This window comes from Magnolia sinica, chromosome 4 (assembly GCF_029962835.1).
Source record: "Magnolia sinica isolate HGM2019 chromosome 4, MsV1, whole genome shotgun sequence".
Taxonomy (NCBI): Eukaryota; Viridiplantae; Streptophyta; class Magnoliopsida; order Magnoliales; family Magnoliaceae; genus Magnolia; species Magnolia sinica.
In genome coordinates this window covers 11,622,887-11,647,994 of record NC_080576.1, presented here as the reverse complement: position 1 = coordinate 11,647,994, position 25,108 = coordinate 11,622,887, and the positions used below count along the sequence as shown (strand labels likewise).

At 39.9% G+C, this 25,108-nt stretch overlaps 1 protein-coding gene across 1 annotated transcript; it reads right to left on the bottom strand.

Moving 5' to 3' along the window:
• Window positions 1-6,484: 6,484 nt before the first annotated feature.
• LOC131244021 (uncharacterized) lies at window positions 6,485-24,113 on the bottom strand. Its single transcript, XM_058243691.1, has 16 exons — window positions 23,942-24,113; window positions 23,068-23,175; window positions 22,676-22,950; window positions 22,128-22,376; window positions 21,556-21,674; window positions 21,350-21,445; window positions 21,020-21,125; window positions 20,565-20,689; window positions 12,116-12,516; window positions 11,081-11,188; window positions 9,231-9,505; window positions 8,696-8,944; window positions 7,486-7,607; window positions 7,292-7,384; window positions 6,966-7,071; window positions 6,485-6,628 (listed from the first exon to the last, which is right to left on the bottom strand). Exons 1-16 carry the CDS (start codon window positions 24,111-24,113, stop codon window positions 6,485-6,487), a joined length of 2,748 nt encoding a protein of 915 aa, XP_058099674.1.
• Window positions 24,114-25,108: the final 995 nt, after the last annotated feature.

Sequence of the window (25,108 nt, the reverse complement as noted above, 5' to 3'; positions counted from 1 at the left end):
TCCCATGCGAATTAGAAGTTACTCGACTTACGTATAGTTGTAGGAGTCTTCGAGAAGTTCAAATTCCGAAAACCTCAGGAAGACTATTTTAATAAGTCACGTTATTCGACTTACGCATCCCAATATATGTAGAGATGAATGGTCTTATTGGGCCCATTGTGATGTATATATTTTATTCATGCCGTCCATTCATTTTGAAAGATCATTTTAAAGAATGAGCCAAAAAAATGAAGCATATCAAAGGCTCATGTGGACCACACCATAGAAAGTAATGAAATTGAAAATCTACTATTGAGTGGGCATGACAATCACGACCTATATCAACCACGACCCACATAACATGACAACCAAGACCCATATAACATGATAACTACGACCCGTGACAACCACGACCCGGATAACAACCACAACCCAAAAAACATGACAACCATGACCCATATAATATGACAACTACGACCCACAACCATGACCCATATAACTTGACAATTACGACCCATGACAATCACGACCTATATAAATGACAATCACAACCCATATAACTTCATAACCACGATCCATATAATATGACAACCTCGACCCTTGCTACATGACAACCGCGATCCATTCGAAGGGTCTTGGTTCACATGCACAATGGATCGTAGTTTTCATCCATAAAGGGTCATAGTTAATATTTGACCATACCCCTAAAATGACACAAGAAAAAGGATGGGCAACATAGATTATTCACATACATCAATGTGAGCCAATTTGGGTCGTGATGTGTATGGGTCGTAGTTGTCATGTTATATGGGTCGTGGTTGTCATGTTGCATGGTTCATAGTTTGCAACGTGTTCACTTCATATACAGATAGAAGTCTTCATTTTGATAGGCCAAAATCCAAACCTAAACCTATAACCTAAAACTAAACCTAAACCTTAACCTATAACCTAAACTTATAACCTATAACCTAAAACCTAAACTCAAACCTAAACCCGATCCCGAACTCGAACCCGATTTCCTAAACCTAAACCTTAACCTATTCTCAATTTCCTAAAGCTATAACCTATAACCTAAACCTAAACCTAAACCTAAACCTAAACCTATAACCTAAACTTAAACCTAAAACCTAAATGTATTCTTAAATCCCTAAGCCTAAGCCTACACCTAATCCTAATCTCAACTCCTTAACCGAAACCTAAACTTGAAAACCCAAACCTAAACCCAAACCCAAAACCGAACCTGATTTCCTAAACCTAAACCTTAACCTATTCTCAATTTCCTAAACCTTAACCTATAACCTAACCTAAACCTAAACCTATAACCTAAACCTGTAACCTTAACCTAAACCTAAACCTAAAACCTAAATGTATTCTCAAATCCTAAATCTAAACCTATAACCGACAACATTAACATAAACTTATAACCTACAACATTAACCTAAATCCATACTTATAACCTAAACCTATTCTCAAATTCCAAAACCTATAACCTAAACCTAAACCTATAACCCACACTTATAACCTAAACCTAAATCTAAACCTAAAACCTAAATATATTCTCAAATCCCTAAACCCAAACCTACACATAATCCTAATCTTAACTCCCTAACCTAAACCTAAACCTAAACTTGAAAACCCAAACCTAAACCCGATCCCGAACCTGAATCTGAATCCCTAAACCCTTAGCCTAAACCTAAACCTATAACATAAACCTAAACTTAAACCTATAACCTAAACTTAATTCACTTAAACCTACACATTAACCTAAACATATAACCCGAACCCGAACCCGAATTCCTAAACATAAACATAAACCTAAACCTAAACCTATTCTCAAATCCCTAAACCTATAACCTAAACCTAAACCTAAACCTATAACATATAACCTAAACCCAAACCTAAACCTATAACCTAAAACTAAACCTAAACATTAACCTATAACCTAAACCTAAAACCTAAAACCTAAAACCTAAACCCAAACCTAAACCCAATCTCGAACCCAAACCCGATTTCCTAAACCTAAACCTTAACCTATTCTCAATTCCCTAAAGTTATAACCTATAACCTAAAGCTAAACCTATAACCTAAACCTAAACCTATAACCTAAATGTATTCTCAAATCCCTAAACCTAAACCTACACCTAATCCTAATCTCAACTCCTTAACCTAAACCTAAACTTGAAAACCCAAACCTAAACCCGAACCCGAACCCGAACCTGATTTCTTAAACCTAAACCTTAATTTATTCTCAATTCCCTAAACCTTAACCTATAACCTACACTTATAACCTAACCTAAACCTATAACCTAAACCTGTAACATTAACCTAAACGTAAAACCTAAACCTAAACCTAAAACTTAAATGTATTCTCAAATCAGCCTTCATCTTTGTGAATTTTTGTATTTTTGTTTATGATGTTAAGCTTATATGTATTTATGCGTGAATGAATGTGATGTGGATAAGATTGTTTGTGTTTAGATGGATTTACTAGTTTGGATTTAGATAGATGTGAATGTGAATATGATGAAATATATTATATAACAGGTGTATATCAGGATGAATATGATGAAATATATTGTAATAGGTATATGTCAAGAATTTTGTGCTGGAATATTTTTTTTAAAAAAAAGAGACTTTTACCTATGAAAATTTTCGTAGGTAAAAGTTTTGTAAATATTTTTACCTATGAAAATTTTCGTAGGTAAAAGTTTTTTACGTATTTTTTAGTGACGAAAATGTTCGTCGTTAAAAGTTTTGTAATTATTTTTAGCAACGAAAACTATCGTCGCTAAAAGTTTAACATTTATTTTTTACCGACAAAAATATTCGTCGCTAAAAGTTTTGTAATAATTTTTAGTGACGAAAACTATCGTCGCTAAACGTTCAAAATTTATTTTTTACCAACGAAAATATTCGTCGCTAAAAGTTTTGTAATTATTTTTAGCGACGACAACTATCGTCGCTAAAAGTTTAACATTTATTTTTTACCAACGAAAATATTTGTCACTAAACATTTGTAATTATTTTTAGCGACGACAACTATCGTCGTTAAAAGTTTAACATTTATTTATATTAAAAGTTTTTTAACGACGAAAACATTCATCGATAAAAGTTGTGTAAATATTTTTAACTGCGAATAAATTTTCGTCGGTAAAGTTTTTGTGGAGACTAAAAATTTTGTTGGTAAAAGTTTTTTAGCGACGAAAATATTCGTCGGTAAAAGTTGTGTAAATATTTTTACCTACGAATCAATTTTCGTCGATAGAAGCTTTTTAGCGATGAAACAATTTTTCGATAAAAGTTTTTTTAGCGATGAAAAAATTCGTCGCTAAAAAGCTTGCCTTTACCGATGATTCAAATTTTTCATCAATAAAAACCTTTTGCGTCGGTCTTTTAGCGACAAAAATTTTCATCGCTAAAACTTTTTAACTACGAAAATTTGGCTTTTAGCGATGAAAATTTTTGTCGGTAAAGGTGGGATTTCTTGTAGTGACTTAGACTCGGATCTGCCCTCGGTGGGGGATATTATGACGCTCCATCACTATGATCACATATGGGCGAGCGCACGTGGGCGGATACTGATGTGGGCGGGGCCTGAGGAGCCTGGGCGAGCTACCGGTGATTGGCAGGCTACTATGCTGGCAGGCTACTGTACACACAGTAAAGGCAAAACTTTGTCCCACATCGGTTATATCGTCCGATGTTGTGGTGGCTATATGTTGGATTCTTCCCTTAACTATCATGACGCGTTTTAAATCAATGAGCTTATCTTGATATTTGGACTAGATCCATTATCCTTTTGTGGACCCCCATCATTCGTATGTATGTTGTGATGGATGATTGAATAAAGGAGATGCCATTGGACTGAGATATTTATGGGACTACTTGTGAGACGGAGTTATCCCCACATGATCACGCGATACGCACAGGCTTGATGTATGACCTAGATGGGGTTGATGATATTCGTGACTCTTCAGGATTTGCATATTGCATTTGCATCATCGGCATCTGATATTTAGTTATCTATGATTCTGCATGTGTATAGCCGATCTGCATTGTGTACTTTGATATTATATGACTCATGGACTTACCACTATATTTTCGCTTACTCTGATATCGTATGATTTATGATCTTGTCAGTATTTCCGCTTATCCCGATGATGTATGATTTGTGGGCTTTATTGTATACTTAGCACTTACCTTACATACACTTTCAACACCATCTAAGTTTTCTATAAGTTTATGCACGATAGATGCGTGCAAGTGGCGTTAGGTTGCAGTAGCGTTGAGCTTGGAATGTGCAGCAGTCTTTGGAGCTTTGATTTTTGACATATGTATTTTCCTTTCAGCGCTGTATTCAAATGATTATATTAGTGGATATGTGATGATGATGTTGTCTTTGTGATTTGGGTAAACTTGTGGTTATGCTTCTTACGAGATAAATGTACGTTGGAAAATCCTCCTTGTAGGATCCTAGGATTGGAACCTAGCGTATGGACGCTGGGAGCCGAGAATGGGGTACTATGGAGGCTGTCGGCACCGGATTCGGCAATCAGGAATTTTATGAGCCCGATTTCCGGGTTTGGGGCGTAACACAACAAAACAGAGGTAACCGAACAATGCGTTGTCTCGTTTTCATTTGGTAAAAATTATAATAATCAAGTACTTTGTGACGTAATCGACATGTAAGTTTGTCATATATTACTTGGTTGACTATGACAAAATAATATTGATGTTATTGCTATACATAGAGGTCGGGATAACGTATTTATATTTACTAAAGATGGTAGAAAGATTAGCCTCGTCTCTATGGGAACGGAGAACCAACTCAAGACTTCTAAAGTTGAGGAACAGTCTTTCATACCCAAATAGGATTTCGTAAAACAATCTAAGAAAACAGGAGATGAAGATGCATTAGTAGAAAAGGAAATATATATGGAGCAATGTGAACATCAGAGGATTTGAAACTAATGTTGCAAGAGTTCAAGGCGATTGTGCTCGATGAACTCCCTAATAAATTGCCTCCCATATAAGATATAAAAAACACATTGATCCCATCTCAAGGGAAAGTCTATTTAATTGCCCACACTATCAGAAAGAATGTGAGATCTTGAAGGCACAAGTGAAGGAACTGATCGATACTAATCAAGTCAAGGAAAGCATGAGTACATGTATCGTGTCAGCTCAAGAGCCTAATGCCAAGTATAAGAAAATGGCTAATAAACATCGGCGTTAGAAGTTATCTCAGAATTATGAACCAAATTTCATGGGTAACTCGAGGACGAGTTTTTTCCAAGCGGAGGAGTCTGATGTAGAACGTGTCACAGATACATTCCTATCATGGTTGGACCCAAAGAAGGTGGACCGTAAATTGATCGTAACTTTTAATCTGCGTATTGTTACGGCACACCAGACCGAGTATCAAGAACCGAAGCAACACAGGAACTCGAGGATGAATTCTTTTGAAGTGGAGGGGACTGATGTAGAGCGGGTCATGGACACTTTCATGTCTAAGATAAATCAGAGAAGGCCCAATTAGAGGCAAAAGTCATCAAGATCGTCAGAACCTTTAAATAGGCATAGATCGCAAACCGGAATGAGTTACTCAACGTACCATAGATGATTTCGGGGTAGGACGAGCTACTTTACCAAACCAAACCGCTTATATGCCAAATTTACGAGATTCCATCATATCGATGGTCGAATTCCATGTTTATTTCTGTTTTTACTATTGTTAGTAAGTTTTGGTTTGATTGTAACTCTTCATCCGTTGGGCCTTAGGAGTTGTGTCCAACGTGAAAAGTGTTTAGAAAAAATAGGAGAACAACGTGTTAAGCCACATAGAACACTTACTATAAATAGAAAATTTATTATTTATAGTAAGTTACGAATTTTAGGGAGTTTTAGTTATAGTTTAATTCTTAAACTTCTTCCAGTCGTGGTATCCCTATTTAAAGGGTTGTAGACTCTTTTATTAATCATCAACAAATTTATTTTAAATATTTTAGAATTATTTTTATTTCTTTTTCTTGTGGATTCCAGAAGTCTACGTGAGGAGTCTAGAGAAGCTCCATGAATTTATAGTTATCCTTGAGGAAGATAGTGATCGACCTCATCACGTTCATCCCGCGTCACTCATTCATCACAGTGGACCACAAATCTATGAAGAAAGCAGTGGCTATTAAATATGATCAGTGGTGTATATTTAACTTATACTGTGTGGCCCACCCAATACTGGACCACCTTGATTCTGAAGTGGGTGGTATTGAGTCGGCGATGAATATATGTAAAGGTGGGCCAAAAATTTCACCATCCACTTGTTATAGGTTATCATTCAATCCATGTGAAACAAGATTTCTTTTGTTATTATTTCATTCCTTTCCAGGCAACAAAATAGGGTGATGATGTTTCATATGAAATGTGAAAGGAACATTGCATGATGAGTTGTATGACCCATTTCATTATCAAAATCATAGCCATAGATTTGGCCCTGCATCAATCAACCCTAGTTTCTAGGTGGAAGCTTCCCTTGTAGAAAGGATGAGAACATAGTCAGTGCCCTTGCTGGCTGATAACTTGGAACAAAATGGCCAGAACCCCTTATGGTCACGAACGTCAACTGCTGATATTCGACGACGTACCCGCCAACCTTCACAGATCACAAAATGATTGTCAGCACCCAATTATCAAGCCATGTAATTAATGGCACGTTTGGATGCTCAATTGTATTGAATTGCAATAAATAAAGAGTGAATTGCCAAACTGAGCATGGCACCATTCTAATTCATAGTGATGATGAAACCCCAAGTTGCAATTCTATCCATTTCAAGTTGGGTTCCAAACAATCTTAAAGGTTTTGGTGGCATAAATGGGGTCTAGTGCCACATTGGTCAGTTCCACTTGATCAGCTTGAGTTATTGCAATTCATTTTGATTGAGCATCCAAACACACCTAAAACTGTCACCGTGGACGTGAGATGTCCTTACCTCCTCTTGGGTGTACCAAGGATACCAAGGAGTCTGTACCGATGTATTGAGATTGTTTATTGCGTAGCGAGTGGCTGTCACGGGTACAATTCCATCAATGTCTCCACTGCACCATACATTCAATGATTTAAGATGGATAAACACATAATGACTATCTTAGGAAGCGTTTGGTTGCACCAAATATAAGGAAATGTCATGAATATTTTGTGATCAGACTAATTTTGTTCAAATTTTCTTGAAATTTGGTGCAACCAAACACACCCTTAACTAGAATGTTCAAAGGATAAGCAATGTGGTTAGTTTTGTGATTTGTTAAAACAACATGCCTGTAAATCCACACTCTTAAATCACTGGCCATCAGCTCTTGAATGGTCGGCAGTAGCGTAGTTTGCCAGTCTATCCACATATCAATAACGGAGCTGTTTTTCATCCAGAGTAGAAACCAGATGTAATCTAAATTAGCACATAAGGATCTGAACATTAACAGAAATGACACGGGTGAAAAAAAAAATGGTGATACCTGCAGTCTGTCCATGGATATGGAAGCCCGGTGACATTTGCGTGGAGAGATTTCTGCACTTCAGGGAGATTCAGATAAGCTCCAATGTACTCACTTGAGCAAGGATCGAACTGATCCACATCCTGTTTTTGACTGACGATCAATGGTGAAAATGGATGAAGAATAAACGGAAGGACATTAATTAGTTATTTTTCTTAGTTTTTATTTGAGAATAGGGTGGCATTTGGATATGCAATTTACCAAATTGCAATAACATGACCGGCTCAGAATTCGTGAAGAGAAGTAGCACCGGAAATCTTGTGTGTGTGTTTTTCTTTCCGAAAGATTAGCACTTGAAATATTGTAACGTTTCATTCAAATCCAATCTAAATGTAAGATAATTTCCATTCGTGCCAGATCCTTAACACAATTGCTAATGAAGGGATTTATGATATTTGACCCATTTGGATGTTTAATTGGATTGAATTGCACTCTCCATTTCAAGTTGACTTGAAATGCATGGAATTGCAATTAGAGGCTTCTATGTTGTTAATTTCTCAAATATGTAAACAATAGAATCTCTCGATGCCATCAACAAATCACTTGATACCATTGGAAAAAACTGAAAATCCATGTTTTATTGCTAGAACATTTTGGTGTTTTCTCAATGCCATCGAAGTACCATCGAAAGTGATATCAAGCGCGCGCATAGAATTGTGTGAGTGCGAGATTTGTTTCATATTCTGATTGTGATATGATTCTATACTATATATATTAGGTGTAATGGGGATTTGAAAAGTAAGAGAGGTTTTTTAGGTTTTCTAAATTCATTCCTAAGGGTTTTAAGGGCAGAGCTTGGGCTTGAGGGGTAGATTCAAAGCATGTTCGAATCAGTAGTCTTTGTTTCTTGTAATTTTTTGCTTTCATAGTGCATTATTATTGCTTCGTACTGTAGTTTTTTCCCACAATGATTTTTTCACATAAAATTCAATTTGTTTGTGTTTGAATTTGGTTGTGTTATTAAAATACTTTGCTTGATTCATCTCTGTGTGCTTCCGTGGTTCCCCAACATTTGTCCCCACTACACGTCAAAATGGCGCTGCCCCTACCTTGGACATTTCCTTTATAATGAGTTTAATGGATTGCTATTCAGTTCAGTCGAGCATCCAAACAGATCCTAGTACTGGATTTCAATTCAATGGTGCATCCAAACTAAAGCCTAAAGAAGGACACTTACAGGGCGGGGGCTTGAGGAGTTAGTGCAAAAGGGAGCATAGATGTTGTAGATGTCAATGTGCCCAAAAGCTGCCCAGAGTTGTTTGACAGCCTTACTGCATGCTTCTGTCGTATTCGCCTCCGAAGAAAAATTGCAGTTTTGGGTAATTCCATCATGGATTTCATCGGAAGTGAGAGCGTGCGTCCAGAAAAAATCGAACATTCCCTTCATGTTATTTTCATCGTCGATCCATCCGTTGCCAATCTAAAAGCATCATAGATTATTCATGTTATGGTTCCAACTGTATATAAGGTATTTACATGTACACATGTCCATATACATATGAAATTATGTATATATACACCACATACATTTAAGTATTCATGTGGACAGATGCAAAACATGTTTTGTGTAGCATTTGATCTTTGGACGATAATCGATTCAGTTAAGAAGGACGACAAGACCATGAAAACACTTGCACAAAAAGCATGGAAACCCAGTTCTTATAATCAATGTATAATCAAAATAATGGATGGTGGTGATCAGTTACCGCGATTCCACGTAGGTTGATGACCGTTTGATTGGTGACCTTGTTGTATCCAAGGATGGTTTGAGCGAGTTGAGGAATGTAGTGGCCTGCATAGCTCTCTCCTGTAATGAAGAAATCTCTGGTCTTGTATTGAGGAAATCTTTCCAGCCAGTTCACTAGGAATGTGTATGAATCTTCAGCTGTTCTCTGATCCCCGCTTAAATGGTAGTCAGCTGTAGTATTTGAGTAAGAAAACCCCACACCCGCCGGTGATTCAAGGAAGAGGATATTCGCCTCTGCCAGAAAATTCAGCTTCAATCAATGGCTTGATTTTTGTTTAGTACTTTCAATGGGCTGTAGTGGCCTATTGGGTGTCCGAGAAAGGCTAGTAATGAAATACGAAGCCTGTGGTCTACACCTCAGGCCTAAAATTAAAGCATGTTATTAATTAGGTCAGGCTTGGAGTGTGTCTAAGAGCCCATTGGCCTGGCCTGTCCCAGCCTATTTATGGTTTAAGAGCATTTTTGTCATATATCACACATGGCAGCACACACTCAATGAACAGTAGAGCTAGGCATGGGATGACTTGACTTGGCAAACTCGACTTGTCCGACTCATTTAGATCCGACCCGATCCGAATCAAATAGGTGAGTTGATCCAAACTCAAACTGAGTCGAGTTCGAGTCACCTCGTAACTTGACTTGACTTGACCTGGAATCCAACTTAGTATTGACTCCACTCAATCCATATATATATATATAAAATAAAAAACTCCGATATGACGTTTCAGATCTGAGATGTGGTGTAGCCGATGGAGAGGCAGCAATTCTGGCAAGTGAATCTGATTTTGAGTTATGATTTCAGCCCGTGGATACCCACTACACCTAACCCGACTTGGTGCCAACTTGACCCAACTCGGTACTTGTGACCGGGTCGGACTCAGTCCGAATTAGTATAGGCCAGACCCGGACTCGGATCGGATTAGGCATGCTGGACTCAGTACCAAGTCAGGTCTAGTTTGGGTCAGGCCTATTTCAAAACTAGATCAAGTCGGGTCAGCCCTAACTCAGTCTGATTCGACTTGATGCGCAGCTCTAATGAACAGTCTAGTTCTTGCAAAGTGGGTGACTGCACTCAGGGTCAAGTTGTGTATAATTATTATGGGCGGAGAGTGGCCATTTTCTCTAGGCCATCACGGGCCATGTATAATTATTATGGCTGGGATCAAGCCAGTTCTTTTCGCCCATCTTGGGCCCACAGTGGTGATCAATTCCAGGGCTTTTACCCTGCAGGACGGACCCAGCATGAGCTCGGCCGGTTGACAGCCCTTGTTTTCTTCTAGTAAGATGTTTTATTCATGATGATAAGATGGATGGATTGTGACTGTAAGAAATCCTAGCGAGTATGGGCCCACCAAACGTCTGAACAGTGACTAGAACAATTGTTTGATTTGGGGGGGGCTAGCATTTGGATGGACATTGGTTTAGTAGGGACAGTCTTCATGTTAGGTGTCCCTTCTCACTGATTGGACGGCTAACATAGTCTAATTCCTTTTTTTCTTCTTTTTTACTTTCATGTAACCCTTCCACATGATGTCTTACCACATCGACATTCCTGATTACTGTATGGAGGAGTCGTTTTAACAATCTGATCTTGTCCCGGCATTTTAATTAGAAACAGGACCCGTATTTGTGGTTAGGATCTACCAATCTGGAAGAATTTTGGGGCATGGTCAATCTGCGGTGGGACCAACAGAGACCGAGCCCTTGTTTACTATTTCTCCCTACCTTGTTATGATTTTTTATTTTTATTTTTTCAAAGCACGAGGGGCATATCCGTGATTTGTGGGATAAGATAATATATGGACTAACCTTTATTCCATGCATAGTCATTTGCCTGAAGAGTCTTCCCGTCGCTGTTGACTCTGAAGGGTCCCAGTTCCATCATTGCGCCACCTCCAAGCGAAGAGCAACCAGGTCCTGTCCATCAACATACCTCTATCATACAATCATGGCCCACTAACATACCTCTATCATTCAATCATATCCATCAAATTACCTCCATGGCTCTATCACACCATGATTAATAGTTGCATGGATTGCCAACTCGCCCGAGTAGGGATGCGACTCACCCGAGTTGAGTCCCATACGATTCGAGGATATGAGTCAACATTGAAAATATGCTAACTCGGCCCAGCCCGACTCAACTCAGGACCAAGTGAGTCAGTCCGTGTCACTGAGTCTTCATTCCATGGGTGGTCCTGATGGTAGAGACTAGAGAGTACCAAAATGCTAATAATCATCTAGATGGCGATCACCACCACCATCATCATGACTACCAAAATAGACAGACAGTGAAAATGCCATGACATCTGAGCCCTGCATAAGATAGGCCCCAACTTTGAAGATGATCATAGGCAGAGGTCAGACTGCAGGTCTGCTCATCAGGTGGGTCACACCTAAGCGAAAAAGAATGGACTGTTTAAAAATAAAAAATCTAATGGTTCATATTTGACCAACACGTTTGTACCTCCTATGACTGGACCGGCCTGGATTTTCTAATATGGTCATATTGACCGCGGGACCACCTTATGCAAGCCTCAGATGTGCACTTGCCGGCTGGACACGTTTGCTGCATGTGGAGAAAGGTGCACGTGGGGCGAGAAAACCTCTTATGATCAACACCAACGTTGATGATGACAATCAAAATATTAACATGGTGACCACTATAAGATTACCATGTACATGTTCTGGGCCATGACCATGATCATCATGACAGTCACTCAGCCAAGTCCAATGCAACTCGTCTGAGTTGACTCAGACTTCAGCATCATGAGACTCAACCTGACTCAGCACCAATCGAGTCAGCCCAAGTCACCGAGTCTTAAACCATGACAGTGCACTTACCTCCATTGAGCCACAATACTAAAGGTTTAGTAGAAGGGTGATCAGGTGATTCAACAAAGTAATAGAAGAGTGCCCGTCCTTTTGTAGGGTCCACAGTCACATAGCCAGAGTACTGATTGAAGTTCACCCCAGCAGGCTGGCCTGGCAATGCATCGATCTTGTCAGCTTCCATCATCCCATCTTGACCACCCACATACACGGGAGAATACAATGTCCTTCCATCCGATTGGAAACTAGCCAAGGACGATGCAGGGGGTGCACCAACCTGGGTATGTTTCGTTCTCACATAATGTAGTAACGGGTCGAAATCTCTCTTGGCGTAAGTGCTACCGCCAAGGATGAGATGGCATGCGACGATGATGACCGAGACAAGGAATGTAACAGACGCCATGGTTGGATGGCTTATGGTGCGGATGATGTAGGTGTGATACATGGGGTCACATTTTATAGATCAGAAGGCGATTTGTTCAACGTGAGGCTAGTTTTTGTTCCATACGGCAACAACGTGCATGCCTATGCATGATACAATCACATCTTGTTATCAACGTTTTACTGTTTTTTAAGTATTCAAATGTGGCCTTTCACAACCTAAAGGGCAGTTTTGGATCCTTCACACAATATGGATGCCTTTGGAATATTCAAATATGGAGGTCCACACATATATATTTGATGGGTTACGAAATCGGATTGCGTACTGAGTTACTCAGTACGCTCTTATCGTACTGAGTAAACTCAGTTGGCCCCACTGTGAATGTATGTAGTCTATCCACACCGTCCATCCGTTTTTCCATATAATTTAAGGCGTTGAGCCCAAAATTGAAGAATATCCAAAATCAAGCATATCATACTACAGGAAACAGTGGGAATAATGATTTCCACCATTGAAACCTTGTTAGGCCCCACAGTGATATTTGTTTGTCATCCAAACTGTTCAAAAACTCTTACAGACATGGATGAAGGGAAACATAAAAATAAGCTTGATCCAAAATTTCTGTAGCCCCAAGAATTTTTCAACAGTAGATCTTCAATTCACACTCTTTCTGGTGGTGTGGTCAATTTGAGTGTTGGATATACTTTATTTTTGGGCTAGAACTCTAAAATTATCCCATAAAATGGATGAACCGAGTGGATAAAATACATAAGTCATGATGAACCTCACAAAGTTTACTCGGTACGCAATCCGCTTCCGCTCCTATGTTAGTTTTTCACAATTCAAAAAATGGTGGTGAATACTGGTGACTCATCCTCCTCATATGTGGCACTAATATACAACAGTTGTCCAGACCAACCGAATTCTGGGTCCCATTGTGGACGGATCATATATCTGAAACCGAGCCGATCAAGCAATCCTAACCATCCAATTAATAGATATCAAATGGTAAAATTACAATTAGTGGTCCAAATTCGAAGGGAAAATTAGATGGTTGGCATTATCTTCTCACTGCAATTCCTGGCTTATTTTTCTTCAATAGTTGGGAATTTGGATGGTCAGGATTGCTGTTGATGTAGGACAACTAACCACTTGCTATAAAAATTTGAATCAATCCAGCATGGTGGATCAATCCCTTTATCCCAAAGCCCAAGCCCCACTTTTCATGGGTTAGGTCCTTTGGCCAAGTTTCCTCATGGGCCCCACTTCACATGGATCTCACCTCAAATGAGTCACCTGGCCTCACACTGGTCACTCACCCCGATTATGTCCCACATCTCATAGGCTACCCCACTCGAGCCTGGTGTAAAAATGCCCCTGCATTAATCATCCTGGTGAGGAGTCTCAAACACGAGATCTCTTGCTCTGATACAACTACATAGAGAGATGCATATGCACAAGTAGATGAGAAGGAAACAGTAATATACAGGCTTACAACTTATCCAAAAACTATGAATTGGTCAAGGCCAAAGCTTTAGGAAAAAATGAATAAAAGTTCTACTGAGAGAGATTTCATTCAAAATTTTCCAGATTGCCTCTTACATTTGTTTTACCATATTTAAAACCAAAATACTAAGGAACTCGTATTAAATTATTCACCCATTACCTAGACACTTAAATAACACAACAACTTTTTTCAAGGAAAGAAAAACAAATTTCAAAATAAGAGAACAAGTTTCTAAAAGGCTTTTAAATTTCCAACAAACCTACCACTTCCAAGGTAACATTGAATGTTATTGTTGCTGGAAACAAAGAGGCTTCTTAATTTCTCTTCTTGGCTTGCTTGTTACAATTCATGGCTGATGTCCTGGACTAATTGATTCCTCAGATGGCCCACCATCAGTGGAGCCTGGGCTATGGGATAAAGGGATTGATTCACCATGCTTTATCAATTCAAGCTTTTAGAGCAAGTGGTTAGTTGTCCTACATCAAGTGGTATCAAAGCAAGGCTTGTTCGTTGGGGTTTTGAGTTGTAAAATCATGTTGATCTCCCTCCTTAAGTACATGATGCTTGAGATGTCGAAGTTGGAGACTTGAGAAGGTAGGTGCAGCAACTAGGGGTGTACATGAATCGAGCTAGCTCGGTTAGCTCGCTCGACTCGGCCCGAAAAAGCTCGACTCAACCCGACTCGGTACTGAGTTTGATCCGAGTCGGGCCGTTTTTTAGAGCTCGAAAATGAGTTCGAGCCGATCTCGAGTTGACCCCAACTCGATCCGAACTCGACTTGGATCAAAACTCGGCCCGACTCGGTCGTATGGTGTGTGTGTGTGTGTGTGTGTGTGTGTATAATTTTTTAACAACCCTAAATTCCCAATCCCTTTCCACTTTTCAAAACTCGCTCGACCCCAGCAAGCCTCTCTCTCTCTCTCTCTCTCTCTCTCTCTCTCTCTCTCTCTCTCATCTTTCTTTGATTTTCTCCTTCCTTCTCCTCTTTTTTAGGGCTTTGCTTCTTGTTTTGGAGTTGGGTTTTTGTTAGAATGGTTCAGAAGCCCATTTCAATGGCTCCTTTTCTGTTGCAAGCTCTGTTCTACTTGCTGCCCTTGGCTTCTGCTGGCCATGACTATGGCCAAGCCCTTAGCAAGAGCATTCTCTTCTTCAAAGCTCAGAGGTCTGGGCTCCTTCCCCACAATTAGAGAGTGATTTGGAGAGCTGATTCTAGCCTGCATGATGGAAAAGCTAGTGGGGTATGCACTTTTTCTTTTGTCTTTCCTTTCTCTTCTCTTTTTTTATCGGGTTTTGATCTCTCTCTCCCCCTTTTCCCTCTCTTCCGCCCCTTTTCCTTCTTTCCCCCTTTTGGGGATTCTAAAAATTGTTTTTAACAATCATTTTTGATTTTTTTCTTAGTTAGTAATGATCATCTATATTTTAGGCTATTGCGTTTTACGCTTCTATTGCATTTTTTTTGTCTTTTTAAAGATACTAATTTTTCTTGTAGAACCATTTTTTCGATTTTTTTCGAATATGGCTCGAACTCGGCTCAAATAACGAACTCAAACATGGCTCGAATGCTCGAGCTCGAACTCGGCTCGAAGGCTCGAAAGCTTGAACTGGCTCGAACTAATCCGATTCTTGACCGAGCCGAGCTGAACATGCTGGCTTGGTCACCGAGTCGAGCCGAGTTCAAGCTAGGTCAACCTAGTGACCGAGCCGAGCTGAGCTGAGCCTAGCTTGACTCGGTTCAGCTCGTGTACACCCATAGCAGCAACTAAACATTTTGAAACTTAAAAGTTGTGTAGATGATGGTCTCACCTCTAAGGAAGATGTTAACCCTTTTCATTTTTGTGCTCTGCATAAAGAGTTAGTGATGGGGCAGAAGGTGTTCATGCAGCTCAATTTCAAGCTAGAATTCGGGACTTCGATTTAAAGGTAGAAATCCCAAAGTTGGAAGGAAAGATTAAGCCTGACGATTTCATTGATTGGTTGAATACTGTCAATCAGGTTTTTTTTTACAAGGAGGTACCGGAATATCGCAAAGTTAAGGTTGCTATCAAGCTAACGAAGTATGTGTCAACTTAATGGGAATAATTGATGGATCAGAGGGAAAAATGGGCAAAGCTAGAATCACCACATGGAAAAAAAAAAAGAAGAAGAAGAAGAAGAAGAAGAAGAAAGAAAAAAGATTGAGAAGAAAATTAGTTCTTTCCTGAAAATTATCTTCAAAAATGGTACATTATATGTACAATTTTTAACCAGGAAATGGGTCTATAAATGAGTAGATGAACCAGAGGAGCAAACAATTGGACATTATCTCAATGGGCAAAGAAGGGATATTCATGATGTGGCGGTATTACAACCTTATTGATCATATAATGATGTCTACAAATTCGCCATCAAGGTAGAAAAACAATAAAAACGAAAGGCTAATTGACGGGCGGCTAGCTCTAGCATGCGTGATTCCTTTCGCGAGGAATCATTTCCTAAACCAAACCAAACAAGGGAGGGGCGATTCGTGAAGAATTCTAAACATGGAAACACTTACCGTGCTAAAATTGGATCAATTTCAGGGCGAAAATGTGCTCCTAACAATAAGGCAATGAAGTGTTTCAAATGTTCAGGCTTCGGTCACATAGCTTCAGAATGCCCGAACAAGAAATTTATAATTAAATCTTGTTGAAGAAGCAAAATCTTAAGATGGATCAATAAAAGAATGCGAGCCCCCACTCTATGATGATTGTCTAGATAATGCAGATGATGAGATGTGATCAAGGCGAAGCTCTTGTCACTCGGCGTAGCATGAATACCTCACGTGATGAAGATGCAAATTGCAACAACATTTTCCATATAAGGTGTAGGGCCTATGAAAAATTATGTAACTTGATTATCGATGGCGGAAGTTGTGAGAATGTGGTCTCACAAGAGATGGTCGACAAATTAAAGCTAAAGGCTAAAAAAAACGGATGAGCTACAAGCTTGCATGGTTCGATTAGAGTTTCACAAAGAAGGTAGTAGAGCTGCTCATGCACACCTTTTTCGGTTTTCTTTTGGAGCGAGGCCCGGCTGGCTATGTATAGGGAATATGATATGATAGGCAGCCTTGGGAATTTTTTGCCCAGGGCGGCCCGAATGCCATTCAGTCTTGTATAATTTTCTTCTTGAATGAAATAGACCACAGTTCAAAAAAAAAAAAAAAAAAAACAACGTTGTCTAATTTCATTTTTTTATTGGCAAATCTTATTAAGATCGATAATATATGGTACGATGCGGTGCCCATGAATGCTTGCCACTTCTTGTTGGAAGGCCTTGGTAATATGATCGATGGGTACAAGAGAACAGTACTTACACATTTTGGAAAAATGGTATGAAAGTAATCTTGGATCTATCTAGAAGGGAATACATACTTTTTTTTTCTTTTTTTCTTTTTTCGTTTTTTTTTTTCAAAAAGATTCTCAAATTTTCATTGATATGGAGAACTGAGCTTACAAAAAACTGAGTGGAGGTTCATGCCTTAAAAGGGCCTAAGACCCCCTGCTGTACAGGAATTCACATTCGGGAGGCCCATCCCAAAGGCCCTCCTATCATATAACCGATAAAAAAAAACCGGTAAAAGTTAGGAGATTCGGACCGCCCCTAATCCTGTCCTATCTAGGACCAGCTCCCCTTTGGCGGAGAGAGGGAGGACGGACGCCGAATTGAAGAACCTGGTCTGCTGAGTAGAGCTGCCCCATCGGGCCAGGCAGTCCGCAACAGAGTTAACTTCTCTGGGGATATGCTTGATTGAAATTGACAACAAGGCTGTAACAGCTTGAAACTGGTTTTTCCAATAATAAGCATTCCAAGGAGGGTTCCCTGCGGTAGAGAAGGGAATACATACCTGAGCCTATTAAAGGGGAGGGTACTAGTTTCCTTACCATGATTTATGTCCTAGATTGATTGATTCGTCAGATGGCCCACCATCAGCTGTGCAATTGTGCCATGTGTAAGTTTGAAGAGTCACTACTATTTTTTTAATGGTGGAAAACTAACGTGGGAGTCCTCTCTATAATTGGCAAGAACTCTTTTTGCAGGAAGTCGGAATAAGACATTCCCCATGGGGGGAGTGGATTGGGTGAGAACTCAGCCTCACCCGAGACGGAGGAAACCTTAACCGTGGGGCTCACCTTGATCTATGTATTCTATATTTACACCATCTATCCGTTTTTCCATATCATTTTAAGGCATGATCCAAAAAATGAAGAAGATACAAATATCATGTGTACCATTCTCTAGGAAACAGGGGTGATTGAACACCCTACATAATAAACTTCTTAGAGCGCACCTAAATGTTTTTGTAGTGTTTATTTGCTATCCAATCTGTTGATAAGGTCACATGAGCCAGAATGAGAAGGGAAAAAGCAAATGTTATCTTGATCCAGAACTTTTGTGGCCCATTAATAGCCAATCACCACTGTTTCCTATGGTATGGTCCACCTGATAATTGGATCTGCATAATGCCCTAAAATGATCCGTAAAAACGATACATAGTACACACATAAAGGTGGGCCCCACGGTAAGGGCCGCACCATCTTAGGTAAGGCCCGGGTCTCACCTAATCCGCTGCCCATGATAGGTTGTAGAGCTGAAGGAAATATGTGATCCTTCACTCTAGGATATGTGTACTGTCCCTGGGACCTCGGTTTGTAATAGTGGGGCCCATAGTGGACGGAGCATGGCCCGAAAATCTCCTTGATGTTACATTATTAAACCGTTCGATTGGTGACCCAATCATAGACGGTCAAGGAAATAACTCATCAGCACAGAAAGAGGCCAAATATTCGACGGTGAGGATGTCCAGCGTAGAAAAAATTTGGGCACAGTACATCCATAATGGGCCCGCCATTCGATGGTTGGGATCATTGGAGTATGGGCCCATTTGTACGAAAACCGGAAAACTCGTTGGAGATAGTGTAATTCCTCAAATTAAGGAGCTATGATCAGCTTGGGGAAGATCTTGCTTTGCATCTGTGACGATTCACGACCCAGAACGTGTGCCCGCAACTGGGCCCCACATGCTGATATGGTCCCATGAATGAACCGCCCATATTCTTCTTATTAGTGTGGATAAGCTTGATCCTAGAATTGGACTTGTGGAGTTGAATGCTAGCCAGTGAAATTTTTATCCTCACAATCATCCATTCTTAAATTCTGGAGCACTTTGCCCACGTCATGAACGGTTCAGCTCATCAAATATTTGGCATATGGGAGCGGATTAGGTGTGGCCAGGCCACTCATCTATAAACAAGCTGAATACTACTATGCGGGCCTCACAGTCGGCCCCACATTGATGTATTTATTCTATATCCACACCACTCATCTGTTTTTACGGATCATTTTAGGATTAGCACGAAAGTAAAGAAGTTCGAAATCTCAATTGAACCATACTATGGGAAACAGTGGTGATTGAACTCCCCACCATTAAAAACTTCCGAAGGCCCGCAGAAATGTTTTCATAATATTTATTTTTCATCCAACTTATTGTTAAGGTCATATAAACCTGGATGAAGGGGAAAAATTAATATCAGCTTGATCCAAAACTTTTGCGGCTCATTAATGGACAATCACCAACCTATAATATGGTTCACTTGAGGACTGGATCTGCTTTAGTTTTGGTCATGTGCCCTAAACTGATTTGAAAAAATGAATTTATGACATTGATATAAAATACATACATAAAGGTGGGCCCCACGGTGAGGGCCGTAGCGTCTTGGATGAGATTAGGTGTACCTAAGTTGGAAATTTGCGACGGTTTTAAACCGCCTCTAAATATTTGCCGCCCTACTTAAGGATTGTTGAAAACCGTTCTAAATAGTTCCGAAACGGTTTTCAACCGTTCCTAAATAGGGATTTTGGCACATCCGCTCCCATATGGTCTAACTCAAGAGTCTTTCTTTGCTTAGGATTAGACCTACTGGTTTTTCTTTTTATCTCTGAATATATATCAAAGAAGATCCATTTAAAGAAGTAATAAAAGAGAGACGAAAGAATCCATCAGGCTCAAATGCTGAAGAATTTGTGACAAAGTAATCTCCCATGTTTTATTTGCATCAACAGTTTGATTCTCGCCACTAAAATGACTAAGAGATGAATATGCAATTTGTGGCACATAGTGAACATGCTGGGACCTAAAAAACAGGTTGGCCCATTCATCATGGTGGGCCACACATGTATGAAGAAAGCAGTGGCTATTAAAATATGTTCAGTGGTGTGTATTTAACTTATAATGTGTGGCCCACCCAATGACTGCACCACCTTGATTCTAAAATGGTGGTTTGAGTCTGCAATGAATATATGTAAAGGTGGGCCAGCAATTTCACTTGTAATAAGTTACCATTCAATCCATGTGAAACAGGATTTCTGTTATTACTGTTTCATACCTTTCCACACAACAATGGAGCGGCAATGTTTCATGTAAAATGTGAAAAGAACATTGTATGATGAGTTGTGTGACCCATTTCAGGAGAAGAATCATAACCCAAATTCTAGTTTTGGTCCTGTATCAATCAACCCAACGAAAGCATGGTTATTTCTTTCTAGGTGGAAGCTTCCCTTGTAGAAAGGATGAGAAGAGAGTAAGTGCCCTTGCTGGCTGATAACTTGGAACAAAATGCCCAGCACCCCTTATGGTTATGAACATCAACTGCTGATATCCAACGGCATACCCACCAACCTTCGCAAATCACAAAATGATTGTCAGCGCCGAATTATCAAGCTGCATAGTTAATGGCGCGCTTAGATGCTCAATTATATTGTATTTAGATTAATAAAGAGTGAATTGCCAAACTGGCCATGGCACCATTCTAATTCATAGTAATGATGGAACCCCAAGTTGCAATTCCATGCATTTCAAGTTGTGTTCCAAACAATTTTAAAGGTTACAGCGGCAGATATGTGGCCCAGTTCCACAGTTCTTCTTTATCAGCTTGAGTTATTGTAATTCATTTCAATTGAGCATTCAAACACACTCAAAAATGTCACTGAAGATGTGATATGTTGTTACCTCCCCTTGGGTGTACCAAGGATACCAAGCAGTCTGTACCGACGTATTCAGCTTGTTTATTGAGTAGCGAGCGGCCGTCACCGGTACTGCTCCATCAATGTCCCCACTGCGCCATGCTTTCAAATGATTTAATATGGAGAAACACATAATGACAATCTTAGGGCATGTTTGGTTGCACCAGAGATAATGAAATTTCATGATATTTCATGGTGAATCAGTCTAATTTTGAGCAAATTTTCATGAAATTTGGTGCAACCAAACATACCCTTAACTAGCATGTTGAAAAGATGAGCAATGTGGGCAGTTTTGTGATTTGTTAAAACAACATGCCTGTAAATCCACACTCTAAAATCACTGGCCATCAGCTCTTGAATGATTGGCAGCACCGTAGTTGACCAGTCTGTCCACAGACTATGAATTTTAGAGCTGTTTTTCATCCAGAGTAGAAACCAGATGTAATCTAAATTAGCACATAAGGATCCAAATATTAATAGAAATGGCTCTGTGGGGTATTATAATAAAAAAAATGGTGATACCTGCAGGATATCCATGGATGTGGAAGCCCAGTGACATTTGCGTGGAGCGACTTCTGCACTTGAGGGAGATTCAGGTAGGAACCGATGTACTCACTTGAGCAAGGATCGAACCCCACATCCTGTTTTTGACTGACGATCAACGATAGAAATGGATGAAGAAGAAATTGAAGGGCATTCTTAGTTGTTGTTCTTGGTTTTTATTTGAGAATAAGGTAGTTTTTGGATATGCCATTTACCAAATTGCAATAACACCATCTAAGTGTTCTTACATTTCATTCAAATCCAATCTGAAACTAAGACAATTGCGATTTGTGCCATGATCCTTAACATAAATGCTAATGAAGGGAATTATGATTGGCCGCATTTGGATGTTCGATTGGATTGAATTGCACTTGGAATATCAATTAGAAGCTTCATCCCCACTACTGATCAAAATAGTGCTGCCCCCAACTTGGACATTTCCTTTATAATGAATTGAACGTATTGCAATTCAGTTCAGTCGAACATCCAAACAGAGCCTAGTACTGGAATTCAATTCAATGGTTCATCCAAACTCAAGCCTAATGGAGAACACTTACAGGGTGGGGCTTTGTGGAGGCAGTGCATAAGGGATCATACATGTTGTAGAGGAAAATATCCCCGATAGACTCCCAGAGTTGTCCAATAGCCTCATGGCATGCTTCAGTTGTATTCACTTCTGAAGAAAAATTGCAGTTCAGGGTAATTCCATCATGGATTTCATCTGAAGTAAGTGCATGTGTCCAGATGAATTCGAACAATCCCTTCCTGTTAGTTTCATCATCGATCCATCCATTGCCAATCTAAAACCATCACAGATTTTTCATGTTACAGTTCCAACCGTGTATATACATATGTATGTATACACATGCATACATGTCTATGTACATATGAACTTATGTATATACACACCACATACATTAAGTATTCATATGTACACATTCAAAACATGTTTTGTGTAGCATTTGATTTGCGTTTTAAATTCCAAGATCTTTGGTTTAAAAGACCAATGAATCCATGCAAACATTAACACAAAAAGCATGGAAACCCAATTCTTATAATCAATGTCTAATCAAAATAATGGGCAGTTGTGATCAGTTACCGCGATTCCACGTAGGTTGATGACTCTTTGATTGGTGACTTTGTTGTATCCAAGGATGGTTTGAGCGAGTTGAGGAATGTAGTGACCTGCATAGCTCTCTCCTGTGATGAAGAAATCTCTGGTCTTGTATTGAGGAAATCTTTCCAGCCAGTTCACTAGGAATGTATATGAATCTTCAGCAGTTCTCTTATCCCCGCTTAAACTGTAGTCAGTCATAGTATTCGAGTAAGAAAATCCCACAACCGCCGGCGATTCAAGGAAGAGGATATTCGCCTCTGCCAGAAAATTCAGCTTCAAGCAATGGCTTGGTTTTCTTTAGGAAGAAAAAACAATAACAGAAGAAGAAGAAGAAGAAGAAGGGCATATCAGTAGTATGTGGAATATGGACTGACCTTTATTCCAGGCATAGTCATTTGAACGAAGAGTCTTCCGGTTGCTGTTGACTCTGAAGGGTCCCAGTTCCATCATTGCGCCATTTCCAAGCGAAGAGCAACCAGGTCCTGTCCATCAACATACCTCTGGCTATCATATAATCATGGCCCACCAACATACCTCTATCATTCAATAATATTTATGGCCCATGATCAAATTACATTTATGGCTCTATCACACCATGATTGCTAGTTGCATGGATTGCCAACTCGCCCGAATTTACTCAGATTTAGTTGAGTTGGATCCAATTCGACAATCTGAGTCAGCATTGAGCATATGTCAACTCGGTCCAGCCCGACTCAACTGAGGACCAAACGAGTCAGCCCGGATTCATCAATCCATGGGTGGTCCTGAATCCTGATGGTAGAGACTAAGAGAGTACCAAAATGCTAATAACCATGTTGATGGTGGTGATCACCACCGCCACCATCATGGCTACCACTATAAAAGGAGAGTGTAACAATGTCATGACATCTGAGCCCTGTATAAAACGGGCCCCAATTTTGAAGATGATCATAGGTAGAGGTCAACCTCTTATGATCAACACCAATGTTGATGATGATAATCGAAAGATTATCATAGTGACCACTAAGATTATCTGGGCCCATGACCATATGATCATGTATTCTGGGCCCATGACCATATGATCATGAATTCATGATGACAGTCACTCAACCAAGTTCATCACGACTCGTCCAAATTGACTCAGACTCAGTCGATTCCAATCCAGTTCACCATCACGAGTTAATATAAAAGATAGAAAGACTCAACCTGACTCAGCACCAATCGAGTCAGCCCGAGTCACCGAGTCTTAAACAATGACAGTGCACTTACCTCCATTGAGCCACAATACTAAAGGTTTAGTAGAAGGGTGATCAGGTGACTCAACAAAGTAATAGAAGAATGCCCGTCCATTTGTAGGGTCCACAGTCACATAGCCAGAGTAGTGATTGAAGTTCACCCCAGCAGGCTGGCCTAGCAATGCATCGATCTTGTCGGCTTCCATCATCCCATATTGACCACCCACATACACGGGAGAATGCAATGTCCTTCCATCCGATTCGAAACTAGCCCATGACGATGAATGGGGTGCACCAACCTGGGTATGTATGGTTCTCACATAACGTAGTAACGGGTCGAACTCTCTCTCGGCATAAGTGCTACCACCAAGGACGACATGGCATGCAATGATGATGACCGACACAAGGAATGTAACAGACGCCATGGTTGGAAGGCTTATGGTGCAGATGATGTAGGTGTGTTGTGGGGTCACATTTTATAGAAGAAGTGATTTGTTCCATACGGCAACCAATGCATGAGCTAATCACGTCTTGTTATCATCGTCTTAGGTTTTTTAAAGTCTTAAGATGTTGCCCTTAAGAGCCTGATGGGCGGTTCTGGACCTTTTACATGAGATAAGTTCTGGAAAAGTTCTCACCAGTTGTCGCGAGAGCTAGTGAGCAGGTGAGCATTCGGCTATATATATATATATATATATATATATATATATATATATATATATATATATATCCACTGTGATGTTAGTTTTTTACAATTAAAAAATGGTGGTGACTGGTAATTCATCCTCCTCATCATATGCAGCACTGATGTACAGCTAGTCCGGACCATCCGAATTCTGGGTCCCGTTGTGGATGGAGCATATATCTAAAATCGAACTGATCAAGTAGTCCTAACCATCCAATTAATGGATATTAAATGGGTGGTTAGAAGTAAAATAATGAGTGCGAATTTGGATGTCTTCTAACAGTCAGGTTGGGGATTTGGACGGTCTGGATTGCTATACGACCGTGCCATGTGTATGTTTGAAGAGTCGCTACCATTTTTTAAATGGTAGAAAACTAACAGAGAAGTCCTGCCTATATTTGGTAAGGGCTCTTTTCTCAGGAATTTGGAATAAGACATTCCCTACATGACAGGTTGTAGGGCTGAGGAAATATGTGACCCTCGACTTTAGATATGCGTATTATCCTTAGGACCTCA